General features: G+C 36.0%; 2 protein-coding genes across 2 annotated transcripts; both read right to left on the reverse strand.

The window, feature by feature from the left end:
• Positions 1–446: 446 nt before the first annotated feature.
• LOC145783886 (uncharacterized) lies at positions 447–4,618 on the reverse strand. Its single transcript, XM_082595642.1, has 3 exons — positions 4,490–4,618; positions 1,884–2,003; positions 447–1,345 (listed from the first exon to the last, which is right to left on the reverse strand). The coding sequence occupies exons 1-3, from the start codon at positions 4,578–4,580 to the stop codon at positions 993–995; spliced, it is 564 nt and encodes a 187-aa protein (XP_082451768.1). The 5' UTR covers positions 4,581–4,618; the 3' UTR covers positions 447–992.
• Positions 4,619–11,163: 6,545 nt separating this feature from the next.
• Positions 11,164–17,284, reverse strand: LOC145784339 (dynein axonemal light chain 1). The gene is made up of 8 exons (XM_082596139.1): positions 17,200–17,284; positions 16,412–16,450; positions 14,473–14,582; positions 14,008–14,063; positions 13,513–13,568; positions 13,126–13,215; positions 12,461–12,551; positions 11,164–12,352 (listed from the first exon to the last, which is right to left on the reverse strand). The coding sequence occupies exons 1-8, from the start codon at positions 17,200–17,202 to the stop codon at positions 12,222–12,224; spliced, it is 576 nt and encodes a 191-aa protein (XP_082452265.1). The 5' UTR covers positions 17,203–17,284; the 3' UTR covers positions 11,164–12,221.
• Between the last annotated feature and the right edge of the window lie 1,987 nt (positions 17,285–19,271).

The raw sequence follows: 19,271 nt of genomic DNA on the forward strand, positions 1-19,271 counted from the left end.
GATGAGAGCCTTGAAACGGCACTCGAAGAAGCACCGGTTCGACACCGCTCATGAGCATGTGGCTGTGTCTTTTGCGTGACACTGAAAGACATGCCTGAAAGTGGAGACGAAAATAGGCTTCCTTGTCTTTCCGTTCCACTTCTCGTTTAAATCTTTAATCACCTAGATACGTAAACCTGGATACGACAAAAAAGGAGGCAACAGCACTGAGTCTGACTGAAGCGTATACCATATATCCTCCTTTGTGTAAGCAAAGAAAAACCGAAAAAGTGAAGTCAGATGTAACGCTACATGGTTCAGATTCAACCTCTGACTGTGTGCGTGTGCCATATGCACACTGTTGACTGTGCAGTTGAGCAGAATGTTTTATTGATTGTATGAATCTTTATGGACTGATTTATGACAAAAACATTTCATTTTGATTTTGAAATTCAGTAACGCGCAATTGTCGAAAAAACATAATTGAAAAATCTGGCTCGGCTCAGGAAAAATCACATCACATCTCGAACCAAAAAAAAATTTATATTCTTCCAATTTAGACTCCAACAAATCTGGGTTCTGAAAAATCTGCACCACCGAAAAAGGATTTCACTGAATCGCCAAAGCTTTGTTGGGTGTTTATTGTTTAATTAATAACACCGATCCAGCCACTCACGTAACGACGATATGCTTCAATAGTGGTCTCAAACAAAGTCTCAAGACCATTTTTATCTTCTTTCAAACTTCTAAATATTTAAAGTTTGAGTAAAACAAAAATAATCATATAATTGTGTATCTACGATAGTATGTAGTTTAATATTTTTACAGTGTAGTGATTAAAGAACCCCACAACTAAAAAGCCACCATATTGTTTTTTTAGTGTAATTTCATTAAGTCGCTAATTTAGACGTAAAGATATGACAAATAATGACGTAGAAGTAGAACTAATGTAACCAAAGACGATAAAGAAATATCATGCAGGTTAGTCATGAATTGAGATTTCGGCTGTTTCATTATAATCTTACAGTAAAACCATTGAAATCCAATGTTTCTCTGAAGTCAATGGCAGAACCTCGAAAATCGGCTTCATTCAAATCACATTTTGCGCAAACAGAATTCGATATCTTACAACCCATAAATCTGGCTCCGAAGAAAACAGACCCAGTAAAATCACAATCGCTGAAATCGGAGCCTCGAAAATCTGCACCCAAGAATGCCGATCCGCTAAAGTTTGTTTGAACAAAACTAGACGCCCGGAAAACTGATCCGCTGAATGCAGAGTTGCTAAAATCCACGTTGGTGAAGTTTCGGCCTCGCATGACTTTTCCACGAAAATCGGACAATCTCTTGTTTAAGACAATTGCCTCTAAAATGATTTGGTATTGCATGTCAAAATTACAACATTAAGATACTGGATTTGGATTGTAAACTAATGCGAGATTATCACTTATCTTGCATTACTCCAGTAGCCTAGAATCGTTTTCGATCCATCAATTGCTTCTTTGGCAAAGTTAAAAACAAATCACAAAAGAAATTTGAATCCAAACAAAGTTTGGCAAAGAAACTATAGGCTATACAGTAGTGTAGTGAAGCAGACCTACCTATCCTATTCATAATGGTTAATTGCGTTATAGGCTGCAACAAACGTAGCAGAATTGGAATGATTTATTGATTAAATTTAATATTATAGGACATAGGTTATTAACCTAATGTTCAAAAATAGGCTAAGTCAAGTGACAATCTTCATGCTTATTCTAAAATGTTTTACACAATTAGGTCTACAATTAAAGTTCAAAAAGGCTTTCAAAGTGCAAGCAACCAATTTACTCCGGACAAGGAGTTTTAGACCTGACTTTGTAGAGCCTAATGCTGCTGTTTTAGGCCTATGTCATAGTCAAACCTACCTTTGCAAAAATTGCAGGTTTTTATACAGTTTCTTCTCATGAATCTTTCAAATCTTGGAATTGTACAATATCCCGCTTTTGACCAAGTAGCGCAAAATCGATTGGCATCCATGCACGTATCTTTAAAGCAACATTAAATGCATTAGGCCAGTGTTGTACGTTGACGGCGTCAACTTTTTGTTGACCTGAGGCTAGCGCCGTCATTTTTTTTAATTGACGGAAGTGATAGCGCCCGTCAACTATTTTGCCGATTTTAAGCGTCAAGCGGTATGCGTCATTTTTGTTATCTCGTTTCACAATGAGAGTTTCACAATGTATTTAGGTTAGCGCGACTCAACCGAATTACCGGTTTTCGCGTTGGTTGGAATGGCTACCTGGAATACAAGCGGAAGAAGTTCGCCAAATGGTGATCACTCATATCGTGAGCAGTAGCCTATCGAGAAGGTACCCAGTCATTTGGTTGACAGGACGTTTGGTCGACAGAACGTTTGGTCGACAGGACGTTAGGTCGACAGAACGATTCATTTTAGGGTTAGGGTTAGTTAACTAACCTTAACCCTAACCTAACCCTAACTCTAATCCAAACCTAACCCTAAAATGAATCGTTCTGTCGACCTAACGTCCTGTCGACCAAACGTCCTGTCGACCAAGTGTCTGTCGACCAAACGACCGTACACCATCGAGAACGAGGGATCAGAGAAAGCGAAAAATCAATGAATGCGGAAGTTGAAGATACTTTATTTCAAGAGTTTTATGCCCCTGAAAAGAGCGATTTTGTTGCAGTCGACCTCGTTAAAAGATTTATGTATGCAGCACTAACCATCGCAGCACGCTTGGAACAGTGATACCTTTTCGAGTGAACGTTTCAAGGCCTGTTTTTGAAATACACACCAATACCATCCGGCACTGCTGTGGAACACATGTTTTCACATGGAAAGGACAATGTGCGTCCCATACGCAGCAGATTGTCAGACAAACGTTTTGAAATGCTTGTGTTTCTACAAGGAAACAACTAATAGGCTAAGCAGCTATATAGTTACAATACAGTCTCAAAACATAATACTTGCTCTTTATTCATAGCTATTGTTAGCCTAAACTTGGTTGAAATAGGCTACTTCTACTTCTGCTTTGTGAGACCCTGGCAAAAATAGCGCTAAAAATTAGCGCTGACGCCGTCAATTTCTTTAAGAGCTGACGCGGTACTTTACGCCGTAAAGTTTTTAGGCAATTCGCGCTGACGCTGACGCCGTCAATTTATTTCAAGGACGCGCACAACACTGCATTAGGCCTAAACAGGCTATACGTTAAATTTGATAACTTATAAACAATGACAACTAAAATATCACAAATGTCTTAAAATAGCTATAGGCTAACAAATGACTTAGCCTACAAGTTTCTGTGTAACACAAAGTAGGTTGTAGCGCTAGTTGGGACAGAGGTCTAAATGGGACAACCGGGCTTTAGGCCCTGCGGATTGGAACCCTTTGCTTCGTAACACTAACAGAGACTTATCAGTAAATCCACCAAACGTTCATTGTCGAGGACGGTTGGAGATAGAGAAAAGGCATTGGTAGCCTATGTTCAAGTGGAGGCGAATATATGAGGCAGGCTATTTACCTCGGACTTTTCTTTTTAGTGAGACCTGGCCTTTCGTAAGATTCAGTGGCTTTAAGGGCTAAATTTTATAACCTACATTTAATCAAGCTTAGAGGACAAACAAACTTTTCTTTCAAAGCAATTTTTATTTGATAACTTAAACAAGCAAAAAGTAATGCCAAATGTTTATGCAGAAGTTGATAAAAATTACCACTTTGTTGCCTCATATAAAAGCATGTAGTATAATGCAGGATTCGCATCCCAGCTACCAAGCTCGTCCTTTTGACATTGGTTCAACGTATACAGATGTTTGACTGTAACCCTACATTCACAGACAGCAGAATCAGTCATTCATACATTGGTTTTCTCTTGCCTGCAAACGATGAGTAAATGCCTGCAAACGATGTAAAAATGACGGATGTTGTTGTCAGGGAAGTTCAATGCACAATAGAAGAAAACATTCTAATTCTCACATGAGAGAACATGATAGTTTGTAGCCTACTTTATACCCAAGGATGGTTAAAAGTATCATACAAACAAGAGGTTAAGGGTGCAGTAAGCTACCGGTAAACCTGCTTACAGACATTTTTGTAGAGTTCAACGGTACCGGAAAGCTAAAAAGAATGTGAAAGTAGGCTTTTCATAAAATTTGCTTCGCCAAACTTAAATTCATGACTGAGGAAAGGATGGCCTAGGTTAAAGCCCAGGATGGTTGATGGGATAATTTTAACCTAGTAGGCTATATAATCTACCAATGACAACGAGATTTACTGCCTTTTTAAGCCAAAAGTGACACGTCTAAAAAAAGTAGGCTACAAAAAAAGAGGCTTTCTCAGAAAGAAATACGACAAACAAAAAGTACAAAATACTTAAATACGTGTATGGATTACAAGAAAAATCGTTGAGGAAACGATAGGCCTACCGGTAGTTTTCTTCCAAATCGCAGTAGTTGTCTCCAAAACAAAATAAGGAGGAATGCAAATAGCAAAAATTTAGCTTTGTTTGCCTACCTTTTGCGTCCACTTTTTGATCAATCATCACCACCAAAATGACGCCCACCATGAGCTGCAGTTTTGAGATAGAGAATGGGAATTTCTTCATTGCTTTCCAAAATATTTTACTGTAGCCACCACACTCCAAGTAGCCTATGCTGCTTATCTTTCTGTGAATTAGCAAGCCAACCAGTAGGGGAGATGCGGGAGAGTTGAGCCAATTTTTGCTTTTAAGCCCATATTTCCGATTGTATGGTTGCTGGTCCTAATGTTGTGTGCTTATGTTGAAGTAGAACCAATTGGCTTCCAATCGCTCTGGTTAAATGTTAGTCAATATCAAACGTATTTTCAAAATTTAACTTTAAAAAAGTTTTGCCAAATGGCTCAACTCTCCTGCACCTACAGGAGAGTTGATCATAGTGTTAAGGAGAGTTGAACCGGATAAGGAGAGTTGATCCATGTAATGTAGAAGTTCAAAGTTAAAGTAGCAATGTTTTGCAAAAGCCTCATAAACCTTGTGAGTCATAATTTGTGCTTTCGACAAACAATCAGTGCAATTAAGAATGACTTTTTCTGTTGAATAGTGAGCTATCTGTAAGCCTAAAGTACTGTATATTTATACACCATAGAATTTTATGAGTGTAGACTTTTTAAAAGAAAACATCAACCTTGTAAGCAGTATGCCACAAAATACACCCGGATTTCTACTCGTAGTAGCTCTGAAGAAGATCCCCAGCGTGCTGCTGAAGCAAATGAACGTGGCACCTGGATTCGATCAGCTGCAAACGAATTTGAGGACTACAACAGGTCCACTTTAGAGCGATATATTAAGAAACGCAAAGAAAAATGTCATGACAATTTTGGATACAAGAAATGTAAAACAGCTAATATGATATTTACAATGGAAATGGAAACCGAGCTAGCCAATCACGTGAAAGACTTGGCCTCTACCTGTTATGGCTTGTCAAAAGACATTAATGTCGCATGCTTGCCTACGAATTTGCTGTGAGAAGTAACGTTGTTATTCCCGATAGCTGGAAAGAGGACAAGAAAGCAGGACAAAGCTTCTGGTTGGAATTCAAAGATCGCCAAAAGTTGTCGATACGTACTCCTGAAGCGACATGATTAGCAAGGGCAAAAGCATTTAATAGATAGGCTACGTACACTGTTGGTACGTTCTTCGATAAACTTGCAACTGTAATGGATCGCTATCATTTCCAGCCACAAGACATATAGACTACTCTATTTAGGAAAAACAAGTTTTACTCGATGTGTCCGCCATTTGCGTCGATAACAAGTCGGAGACGCTTCGAAAAGGACCTGCAAGAGTCACAAATAACTCTTTGAGGTATTTAGGACCATTCTTTTTTCAGATTAGCCTTCAGCGCTTCCAAACTTTGGTGGTGTTTAGTCGAAACCTTGTTCTCCAGATAAGACCAGATACCAAAGTCTAGGGAGTTCAGGTCTGGGGATGAAGGAGGCCATTCTTCCTTGGAAATGAAGAACGGCACATTAGCTGAAAGCCAGTTTTGCGTTCTCTTAGCTCCATGTGAACGGACAGAATCTTGTTGGAATGACCAGTTACGTTTTTCGAAGTGTTTCTTTGCCCAAGGCAACAATGAACCCTCAAGAATATCATTTCGGTAGTATTCTTGGTTCAATTTCACTCCTTGGTCCACAAAAATCAATGGACTCCTTTCTACTGATTCGTTGACTGCGGCCCACACCATCACTGCTAATGCCACCCCTTGTCTCCGAGGGACTACCCGGGGTTCCATGTTACCATTTCTTGACCAAACACGATCATTCTGAGTGTTAAGATGATGCTAGACATAAAATTTCTTCTCATCGCTGAACACAAGGTTTGGCAGAGTGCCTCCTTCAATGCGTGAGAGCAGAATTCTGGCTCTGGAGAGACGTTTCTCAATAGTATTGACATTTAGCAACTGTTTCTTCATGTATTTAAATGGGCTCTTCAAATCCTTCTTGAGAACTGTGATCATGGTTCTGTAGGTCACGTTCGCCTTTGCCAGTTTTTGAATTGGATCTCTTGTAACGTTAATTATTGATGACCCTTGTAATAGATAAGCCGTTAGGTTAGCTATTTAAACACAGTACGGTATAACAAATAATTCTGCAAAGATAGCTTGGGCTCTTTTGTAGAACTCACCACAATGCCTGAAACATTTGCATGATTGGCTAGACTGTTTTAACAAATAGGTTGAAGCAAAAGTCCAGTTGCTTTGATATTTTTGCTTCAATAACTAGCCTAACTGTTGCAAGCAAATATAGGCTTATCGATTTTAAGCATAAAACTACAGTTTAAACGCTAGAATTGTAGATTTGAGAAAACAAAATTTTTCTTTAAATAAAGGGGAGAGTTGAGCCATGTGGTTCAACTCTCCTTGACGTGATGGTTCAACTCTCCTAATCGTAGCCATTTTAAATTTAGCCCGGATTTCTTCAAAACGCTTTTAAGAAGCTGCGTGGTAATTGTTGCATACAATCACCTTTTCCAAAGGTATCCTGCACTATATTTGTAATTTAAATATCTTTTATAGATCTAGAGTTATTTAAGAAAATGCTGAAATTTTTCGAATCTACTTTTTGATACATTTTTTGCATTTTCAAATATAACTTTCCGTGGCTATATCGTGAAGCCTTCTTGACAACAGTCAAGGTGTAACAATGTTTTTTCATACCACTAGTGACAGTAGAGTGCAATTACGTTAAACAGAATTTCTGCTAGAGGTGGTGGCTCAACTCTCCCTGTGCCTCAACTCTCTTGCATCTCCCCTAGTCTACTCAGCAAATTATCCAAACTTATTTAACCTGAACCAATTTTGAACAGTTCCTATAACTTATCTAGTTCTGACAAAAAAAATCGTTTTGTATTAGGTTGTTTTATAAAATGATCATGTAGCCTATCAGGTTGCTTTATCAAATGATCATAAAAAATAAGACTCTGCCAATCTCTGTAACCGGCCCTGCGTCAAAAGCCTCTACAAGTAAGTTATGCAAAACTACCAGGAATAACCTATCAAAGGCTTTTGTCAGTCTAAGAATAAAGATTCAAAACCAACCAACTTATTTTGTTGTGCCTAGAATAGGCCTAGACCTGGTGTAGTTTTACTTATAATTTTGATCAAAACATTAAGGCTATTGGCAGATATGCCCCGGAGCTACATGCAGCCAACGAATTCGCACTACGTAGGCCTATTACTTTATTGAGCGACGCAAAAAGATTGCCTGAGCATGTAACTGTGCCTGGGACAATCATTTCTTTCTGCGATGATAATTTATTCTTTTACGTAGTTATCTAAATTTAAAGACTCCTAAGTAAACTTCACAAGAGCATATAAACTACGATAAGCTAACACCCTCAAGCAAAATTTCAGATCTTTTTAGTCTATAGCACGTGATAGGCCTACTACTGTACATAGGCAGTAGACCAGTGTTGACAGGGGGGTAGCTACTTTTGGACCCTGAAGCTAGGAGAAGCCACAGCGCATTCTTTGGCTATAGTGCGCTTTTCTTAGAAGTGTCTTGCTTTGAGGCCCCAACCCAGACAAAAAAATCTGTCATTTTTACATAGATTCAACGTCTGCAGACGTTGAATTTATGTAAAAATGACGGTTTTTGCTGTATGGGGAGGATCACATTGGTACCGGGCACAAATTATCTTCTCAATGGCCCTGTGTAAGATGGGGATTGTGAATGTGTGAAAAAACGTGCTCCGAAGCATAGGCGTAGCCAGGGGGGGGGCGAAAGGGGCCATGGCCCCCCCCAAATTTTCCAAGTTTGTATTCTGAACTTGGGCCCTTTGTTGAAAATATAATAAAATTTGTAGAAATTTATAACGTTTTCCAAGACATCTGGCTATTAACACCTCCAAGGACTTGTTTTAGACACACAGAAAGACACCAATAAATTTTGCAAATCGTAAATCGCGCAAAATTTACGCGATTTACGTTTCTTTGAACTAATTTGTGAAAGCAATTTCAGAAAGGCTTACTCTGTTGGGTTTTTGTGTAGCTGAGTTTTTGGTGTTCTCTAATTTTAGCCGCGGTGTTTGCCCGTTCGTGTGTAAGAACTACCTTTAATAAGTTAATAGCTGTTTATCTGCTAATAAATTGCACTCAAACATTACCCTAAAAGTGTTTCTAGAAAGCGCTATAATCCATTATTTGAGTGTAATTTTTCAAAAATTTTCCGGGGGTGCATGCCCCCGGACCCCCCTAGATTACGCGTGCCTTCGGCACGCTCTAACCCCCCACCACTTTCATTGCTTCCCTTGCTCAACCCACCAGGATACGCCACTGCACATCAAGTGGCGATGGCTTAAATCAAACACTTTGTTGTTCTCTTCAGATCATCAAATATTTGGCCCCCCCCAAATTTTTTTCCTGGCTACGCCACTGCTCCGAAGCAACAAGTTGGTAGGCATACTGAATGTCGTTGCAATGTGATGAGTTGGTATTGTAACTGCACACTGCAGTAGCCCAGCCAGGTATTGTCGAGAAGATAAATGTTAAGTTTAACATCCATTTCTTTCGTTTTAGGCGGATTTCCACTGTTATCTAATGCAACAAAATCGAATCTGTCAAAAACCATCGCAATGAAGTATTAGCCAAAACAAAATCGTGTCCCATCCACTTTTTTTCACGTTTGTTGAGTTTCTTTAAATGTTTTTTTTTTTTTTTAGAGAGAGAGAGAAACCTTTTATTTCGTCTGTTGCGACAATAGTACGGTACAATTATAAACAATACGAATAAAATAGTACCATAGCTATCTAAATACCACAACAGACAGGAAGCAGCGAAAGACTATATCAGTCATCGAGTCAGCTGCTTCCCAGTTCTTAATGTGACAAATGTCAAGCATCGGCAAATTACGTTGAAACAAGATAGGCTGATGTTCAGTAATATTAATGAAAGAAAAAAAAAATCATGTGCTGCTGCGATCCTTAAGTGAAGTCCTGTGGTTTTATTCAAATATAAACTTTATTCCGGGTGATTAAAAATAGGAAAAACTTTTGAAATCAATAAACTCTTGTAGCAAGGGCGTTTAAACTTCAGTGCAACCAAGAAAAGTTCAAGCCAATAAATAGTTCAAGGCTACGAGTAAAAACATTTTCAGTAACAGTATTACAATACAAAAATAATCACAATTTAAAAAAAAGGTATAGCCTAGGCCTATTGTTCTGTCATAAAAGAAATGGCTGAGTGACTCTCAGTGGTACCTGTTAGGCTGCATGAAACTAGCGCAATGTGACCATATAGTTTGACAAACAAATTGAATAGAATGTAAATGAGAAATAATTGAGTGTAACCGAATAACACAATAGGTCAATAATGTTTTCTTCAGACAAAATTTAACAAAAATCAAATCCAGACGACGTATCATTACAAAGTTTGAGCCCAAAATAACAATTTATGACAATTTTTGTCACTTTTCCACTGACATAAAGCAACAAAATTTAAATTCAATTAAAAAAATCAAACACTTCGCATTGAAATAAAAGCAAGAAAAAAAAAGCATTTTTGTCGATTTAGGCTAAGTGCGATTGATCCAAACTTGTCTGGCAGCCCTGCTTAAAAACTGACTAGGCTTGATTGCTGGCCAACGTTCGATTTTTATGTCAAAAACTAAGTAAATTATCATTAAAAACTCTTGCGCTAGTTTAATTAAATTGATTTATACCGATACAAAACACACTAATCCAGAAAAGTTTAAAACACAACTGAATTTAAAACAAAAAATTTTAGGACAAACTTTGAACCGATTTGATAATGGGCAGCAAACAAGATGTTACACAATAGAATGTAAAACAATTAATCCACATGGCTTACTAATGGTTGTTTGATAAATTTTCTACCGTACTGTACTTCAATTGCTTCACTGGATAATAATTTACTTTCCTCATCCCTATTCTTTCAAAGCTGAGGCTGGCGAGTCAATAGCTTGTTTGTTACATGCGGCAACCGCAGACTTGGATTCTTGATATGGGTTTCTTTGAATTGTTCTGTCTTTGCGAATTCTTTATCGATTTCGAAAATTTTTGGACTGAAATGACCACAATTAAATTCCTTTCTAAATTTGACTAAAATTTGCTATTCTCCAGGCCTAAGTTTTTCTTTAATCCAATTTATATATTTAGACCTGGAGAGCAAAATCTTTGCTGCTTACTTTGTAAAAGCGCGGGAAAAAAAGTTAGCTATTTTAAAGTTAAATGTTAAGTTAAAAGTTAAATGTTAAAAGTTAAATGTTAGCTATTTTTAGCCTATATTCCATGACCGATGAGAATATATTTATACCGGCACAAAAGAAAAATAGTCCATTGAGAATTACTATTTACTTACACAAGTTTCGCGTCGTTAACGGAAAATATCTTTACGCTTCTATCTCTTTTGCGGGTTTGTTATAAGCTAAGCGGTGGGAAAACTGAATTTAAGGAATACTACTTCATGTAGGCTACAGACAAAACGATTATATTGGATCAAACTTTGAAATTTAATGTACTTTAAAAATAATTTTTTTTACGAAAGCCCAGCCCATCCTTCACTACAGTCTACAACCCTGGTTGAATCATTCGAGATGTAGAAACCACACGCCGATAATTTAGCTTCTATAATAAACACACGAAAACAAAAGTACAAAACTATTACTCGAACCCAATAGCACCACCATAGCGAAAAAATAGTGTTTTATTACAGCTAGAAAAACAGTTCATATAACATTAATTCAACGTCTGCTGAAGTGATTGAATTGTCTGATTGAATTGATGCAAAAAGGGTGGATTCTTCTGGTTTGGATTGTAGGTTACACACGGCCTGCAGAAGGACTTAGAAAAGTTTCGCATAATAATAATAAAAATATATTTGTCTATATTCACAGTTGAACAGACATTCTCAAAGGCTTTCACACAGATAAACAAGTTATAAAACAATCAGAATCAAAACATGGTAATAAAAATCACGATTGGCTTGTTTAGTTTTTGGTACACATTGTCTCCAACTTCTTCAATAGCTAAAATAAAGGTCATAAATTTGTCGAAGCCATTAATTTCGCAATTGAAGCAGAGATGACTGGGGGTCATAGAGACATATTAATATGAACCCAAACCCGACCATACACAGCAAGTACAAACACGAGAATTTGAATCGTACACGACAAAACTTTCCAAACAGAATAAGTTTACCAAATCATTTTCTAAGCTGTGATTTACTCTTTGTAGGGTCTTTTGCCTGAAGCAAAAAGCGCGTTTTATCACCCAATCCCCCATTAAATTTATGTTTAGATACTGCAAATTAAGGCTTGAACCAGAGTGTGCCTATTTTCAGGCCCAAATTCAAGAAAAACCTGTCCGACTGACAACTTGAATGGAACTTCAAACGTTAAATCAGCAAAAAAACGATAAATTTTTACACTGAAAGTTAATATCCAAAAAATATTTTACGAAACAAACGTATGGTCGCATAAAATTTTCCGTTGTCAGCACGATCTCATACCAAGGCGCAGGCTGAAGTAAAACTAATGTATGGCCAAAAAACTATATGCAAGACTAAACATGATTTAAAAATATCGAGAAAGTTTAAAGAAAGAAAAGCTGATCGATTTAGCTGAAGCATTAACAAAGATTGTTTAGATAAAAATTATGTTATGTCAACTGAAACGCATCTTTTGGGTTCATAGAAAAAGTTGAGCTTGAGGTCATCCTTGAAAATAAACGTAAAAATAAAACTCTGCTTTAGTCGTCTTCATCTTCTTCGTCTTGCTTCACAATGGGAGTTCCATCCAGTTTCTTCAACATTTTCAAAGACTTGGATGCTCTATCCATCCAGTCTCCATCAGCTGAATGCTTTTCTTCAAGAGGATTTCCTTTATAAACAATATGGTTTTGAACAAAGACTTTCTTCGACTTGAAAGAACTTATATACCAGAATAAACTTATACAATACATATACACCAGATCACTTATCATCTCACCAACAAAGACAAGTTCTGCTAGCAGTGGCAGTTCTTGTAATTTGTTAAATTCTCCCCAGTCCTTCACTTGGTTGTTGCTCATCAACAGAACCTAAAATATCAGTGAAAGCTGAAACAACGATCTCTCGTTATTCAATTGTACAACCATTTGAAGATATTCTACTTAATGTTGCGGTGAATAAGAAAAGACTGACATCAACACCAGGACTGTAAAGTCGGGGTGTCTGAAGGATTTTGGCGTATCCGGAGTCGTCCAGTTACAAACAAAGGAGTCGAAGTCGTACATTTTTTTTGCCCGATTTGACAGCTCTGTCAGGGCCGTGGAGTCACAGTCGCAGGAATTTTGACGTGTCCGGAGTCGGCCAGTTATAAACCGAGGAATCGGATTCGTATATTTTTTGCTAAACTCCACAGCCCTGATCCACATTGCCTTATGGTACAACACACAAGATTACTATTTAGTCATGTCATGACAATCAAGGTAAAAAAACAATGCCAATGGAATGCTGCAGGTAAGTTGTTTAAAGTTAGATCACACCAACACTTAGTTGAACTACAGTCTATATATTCTCTTTTCAAAATGTCTGATATTCATCACTTTACAAAATAAAAAAGAAATGGCAGTGTTCAGTAAGTTTTAATGTGCATTACTAAGCCTTATATACCTTTAATTTCTTCAGAACATGAATTCCTTTTAATTTTTCAACTAGGTTATAAGATATCCACAATTCCTCAAGGGTGTCGCCCACCGCCTCCTGTTGAAATAAGGTCAGCCAGAATTAACGGCATAGATTTTGTGTTTCACGAACATTATCGCATGTTTCATTCAAAACCCTTGTGGTTTTCCGTTTGTTTCGAATATTTCAGACTGAATTTGAATTGATAAAACTGAGAAAACCATAAAAGCTTTTCTGATTTAGACCTACCGCAACACATAACTTAATACTACAATTAGCTAAGCTCTGAAATAGCATTAGCGTTTTTGACACCGATAAAACGCTTAAAAACTAGAAACTAAAAAGCCAAGCATGATAAAAATATGTCACACTTACCAGCCCATTTAAATTCTTGATATTATTTCTTCCCAAGGATAATACTTTCAGGTTTTCTTAAAATATGAAACTTTTGTAAATACGCGGCGTAAGGTCAATCTATTAAACGTAAAAATCTTAGCTTTTGCATATTTATAGACGATAGAAACAGCATGTTAAATATAGCTCAAGGAAAGAGCAAAGAGAGCAGTAAGGTATCGAAATAGACCGACAGCACATCATTCGCCATTTACATTCAATAAAACTGTCTACAGACGTTGAATCTGTGCAAAAACCGACTGATTTGCAGTCTGGGACGTTCATCAGGACAATCTGAAATGATGCTAGCCATTCAACTAAAAGTTATGGTGTTTGAAAAATTTTAAAACGACGTTTGATATTTTAAACCTAGCACACATTTTAAAATACTTCTTAGCTTCTAACTAAACATAGCCTCGCAAAAGCTGTTAAATTGGTAAACTCTATACAGCTTAAAACAAAAACATTTTTACTTACTTAGGCCATTCAAGTTTGCAATTTTTTCAATGCAGTTTGTGGATAGAGATAATTTTCTATAAATAACAAATCCATCTTAAATCATGCTTATTATTGTAACTCAATAACTTGACAGCAAAGATACTCAACAATGAATATTTACATTTTATCACACACAGTGGATTTCTGCTTTATACTATGAAATGTGTTCAATCATAAGTTTGTGCAATCGGAGACTTAAGAAAAGGTGCAGCTCATCAAATTCTGTTCAAGTGTTTTTTTAAACAACAAAATAAAAATTTAAAGAAATAAATTGCAAGTTAAAATTAACCAACTGGTGAATCTACTGAACTTTCCTTTTGCAAAACCTTCTGAACAGCGTTATTTATTTTGTAATTAGAAAATTTAGGCTGATATAGATTTAGTCATAATGCTGCAAAAAAACATAATTCAAGTGCCAACTCTTACAACTATTATTATTCTTACTCGCATGCAGTCAATGTAGAAAGAGAAGCATCCATCTTTTCAATGGGTGGAAGTTGCTGGTACAGTTTAACTTCCTTGGCTTCAGGTGCTTTTTCGGATGACTTCTCTTCCTGCAAAGAAAATTGGATCTTAAAATTGATGCAATACCATGCAATGATGTTGCCAGATGGAAAAGTTTATTCTCAATTTAGTAAGATTTCAAGATGATCAATGAATAAATACAATTAAGAAAATATTTAGGTCCTGGAAAGAAGAAAATGAAGGTGAGACGGTGAGACCTGCACAGAAAACCCGCCAAGAAGACAAGCTTGATAAAGACAAGGAATCCTTTTTAAAGACTACAGAGAAAGAAAAACACTTAAAAACGAAATGAACACTATTTGTAGAGATCATTTTGGATTCAAAAGTACGGTTGAAGGTAACTTGCAGTGGAAGATGGCAAAATACTAGTGAAATGGAGTTGTGATTGCAGAATTTGCAGAGTGGCTGTGGGAAAATTTATTTGGGGCCATCTGGTAGTATGAGGAGAACACAATTATATCTGTATGAGTCAAATGGGTTGTTCTCAGCAAAATCCGACACAAAGATCACAAGATTTGCTCATTTTGATGATACAAAGATACAAATGCATAAAATTCGATCACAATTCAATTACAAGCAACTATGATACACTATGATTAAAATCAGTTTAAACTACAGGAATACATATTGCAATTGCAGACACCAATAAACATGAAACATGTTGTAAGAAAAAGTAAAACGATTAAAATGAATGATTCATAGTTGTGTGCCAATGCTACCAACAGTAGATTGTTTTCATTGATTATGTGCCAGCATTGATCATATCATACACCTGCCCTTGTATTGTAGTCTATGAGCAATGTAAGTACTCCGGTTAGGACATTGAATATGACATCCAATAAAATCGGTTTATAATGAACTCTCTTATTATCAAAACTGATCAAAGGCAAACAAAATCAAGGGAGACCAGCACAAACTTTTATGAGAAAATTTCAATCCCTTACAGAGCACAGTGCAGAACAACTACGAGAAATAGCTGAAAATTGTCAATTATAAAGACTGTTTATTGATGTTATTTTGCATCCAACTTGTGTAAAAATTATTACCGTATTCTTGTTATTGTTTAATGCAAAACTGATCATTAAAATAGCAGCTAACTAACTACATAAATGGCCTTTCATGGTTTTCTTTACAGAAGCAACTATCACAGTAAGATAGCCTACACCTCACCATTTGGCATCATGGCCAAACAGGATTAAACTTTACAGCTTTAATAATATACCAGTACTGTAACTAATCTAAGGTAGAGTGCAACCTGCAGCCAAGTCATATAAAAACCTTGCCAGAATGTTTATCTGTGTTGCAAACACTAACTGATCTTGCACCATACTAGATCAATAAGTTTTTATTTATGTCAAAAGCTTCTTTACCCTATCTTGCAATAACAACTTCATATCGAACTCACCTTCACACCTCGCTGAACATGCAAATTCATTAATGGCCTAAAATTAAAAATGGTCTACATTATTTTGTAATACGGAACATATATAGATTTCCTTCTTATTGATTCTTTTAATTCTAGTAGTAGTTCAGTTCAGTTTTTTTTTATTTCTGACCATCATATCAAAAACAATCAAAGATGTTGCTTTTTTTCGCCAATCTAAACAACTATTTATGTGCATTTTAAACCTGGCACTGATCAATCCCTTGCCTCAAAAACTTCATTATCTTTTGATTTGTATATTCTACTAATTCTAATAGGCCTCCTATTATTGCTGTTCCAAATGATAAAAGTTACAATAAAATAACTTTTTACTTATATAAGTGAATGCAACCACTCATTTTGTTTAGGCTACTTTTGATGCTAATTAGGCTAATCGCAATAGTACCGTAGCTTATTGTTGCAGAAAATGCTTACCCATTTTGCCAAAGCTTCTTTTATGCTTGTTCCTTTCAACTAAAAACATTTATATAAACTGTGAGTAAATAACAGTAATTTAGATAATAAAATAGGCTATAGCTGACAACTAAAACAAACATATCATATGGAATTGATAAGGGTAGACAAGTAGCCTAAACAGAACGCAATAAACAATTTTTTTTAAATTCATTTGATTACTGCAGTAGCAGCTTTGCAACACAATAAATAGAAGTAGTAAAACACTAGCAGTCATTAAGTCAGCTGATTTCACTTTGCGGTATGCTATGTGGTGTTTTATCAAACCAGAGTCATGTACATTTCATTATGTTCAAATCAGCAACTTTTAGATTCATTCAGCTCCAACTACTTAACTACACCACTCTACCAAGCTGGTTGATTGAATCTTTATCTCCGGACAGGGAAAGCTTTTTTGAGAGCCTAATTCTGGCAGTTTCGCATACTTGTAAAGGCTTTGAATTACAGAAGCAGGCTCGGTCACTGAGATAGAGTGAAGTTTCCGATTGTTGAAGTGTTGTTGCGGGTGAATTATTCAAACCATTAGATGTCGCTGAATGGAGAGCAGTCCTTAACGTGCGTTGCTCAAGTGCAACCCCGAGAGTCAAACCAGCAGCACTTGATCTCGAAGCTTCTTCATTCACGAAGTCATGCCCTAACCAACTGAGCGATCAGGGTGGTTAAATAAACAAGTTCAGTTTATTAACAAAAACCATAAAAAAAAAACTAAAACACATGTTTAAAATTTAGTTTAAAAACACGCTACTTACCATAATTTATTGCTAATTTATGGTGCATCAAAAGTGATCGAGCAAGTGTTTTTCTTTGAACCAGAATCGACAATGCTTGGGTCGCGCTGGTTTTTGGTTTCAACGAAGTTGTCATAGGATACTAACTACATAAAAACAAAAACTACTTTATTATTAAGAAATTAAAAAGGAGTAAGCTTATGATCATAAAAAATGGAGCATCGTATCAACACGAAGAAATAACAATACTCTGACAATAAAGAATAAATGCAATGGAAGCTTTGCATACAAAAGCAACAGCTTTTTGTAAATAATTATGTATGAAAAGTTTGTGTATTTTTTAATTTCGTAAAAAAATTGTATATTTTTCAAAACACATTCTGTACAAAATAATAACTGGACAATTATACGGGATCAGACAACGAGATTTCTTTATCTTTTCAGGGAAAATATGTGAGTTTTTCAATTATAAACATTTGTAAAAGCCAATCTCATATACATATCTAGCATTTTATTTACAATTTATACACTGCTTCATTGGCGAAATGACATCAATGCTCAATGCATGCTCTATAGAGAGAGAGAAACATTTTATTTTATCTGTTGCGAGTATAGTATACAGTACAATTATAAACAATGCGAATAAATTGCACCATAACAATCTAGCTTCCACAATAGACAGGATATAAGATCTACATGTTAATTTACAGATAATATTTATCAAAACATATTTAAACATATTTATCAGTATTTGTATATAGATGACTTATCGACTGAATTGAATTCCCTAGATGTCGGATGTAATACTGGTTCATCTCACTTGAATCACCTAATGTTTGCAGATGACTTGTGTGTATTTAGTCCAAGTGCTAAAGGTACCCAAAAACTCATTGATGTGTGTGAATCCTATGCTTCTAGACATGACATTATTTTCAACTGTAACAAAACTGTTGGATTGGTCCATCAATGTCGCAAATTTAAAGTTTTGACTTCTCCATGCATGCGGTTGTACAATACACAAATTAAATTTGTTGGACAAGTGAAATATTTAGGTATACTGATTGATGATACCATCAGTGATGACGCAGATATTAAAAGGCAAGTGCGATCTCTTTATGTCGCTGCCAATCAGCTTAGGTCCAAGTTTGGAAATTGCTCTACCGAAGTTAAAAATGTAATGTACCAATCATATTGTATGCCAATGTATGGTTCGCAACTATGGTGTAACTATAAATCTTCTACTTTAAATCGCATACGAGTTGTTTACAACGACTCGTACAGAATTATCTACAATTTGTCGAGATGCGACAGTGCTAGAGTGTATCAGGTACAGGACGACGTGTTAACATTTGATGCTCTATTAAGAAAAAATTGCTATGCATTTGTAGAACGTTGCAAAAGATCAATTAATCCACTTTTGCGCAATGTTATGTCTTCTGATTACTACTTTAATTCTACATTTTATATTCACTACAACAGTATTTTGTGCGTTGTTTGATGTAGCCTGCTTGATGTTGTGTTAGTCTGATATTTTGTGTGATGACTGTTAAAAATTTGAATTCTATGGACTTTGAGTCTGATTGCAAATAAATAACTTAATTAATTACTTAAAAACATTGAAAGCTGCCGTGCTCTCTTTTCTCAACAAGCTCGACGGAATCTGAAATCCCGGTCTGATGAAATCAATTAAAAAGCTTCATTGGATTATCTTCCAAAAATACTATTGTCATCAGTCGTCGAGTCAGCTCTTTGAAACTTGAATTGTCAGTGAGCTAAAAATAATAAACTTAAGCTTTTCAACATAAAAAAATTCGTGACGTGAAACTTTTTAATGTTGAACTTTCAATGTTTTATACTTTTATTCCGGGAGTAAAGTCCCATTTTATTAGTTCACATAATGTTAATTATGCTCTTATGCTTGTTATGCTCTTACATGCGCAGGAAATTAATTTAAAAAACAAAGCTTTTTTAACTATTTTATCTTGATAATGAGCTGCCATATTATGTATTTGTTCTACAATATATAGGCTACTTAATATCGTTGCTGCGAACACTTTATTTCTGTATGAAATCTGTAAATAGTCCTTGTTTTG

The sequence above is a fragment of the Aplidium turbinatum genome, chromosome 15, assembly GCF_918807975.1.
Source record: "Aplidium turbinatum chromosome 15, kaAplTurb1.1, whole genome shotgun sequence".
Taxonomy (NCBI): domain Eukaryota; kingdom Metazoa; phylum Chordata; class Ascidiacea; order Aplousobranchia; family Polyclinidae; genus Aplidium; species Aplidium turbinatum.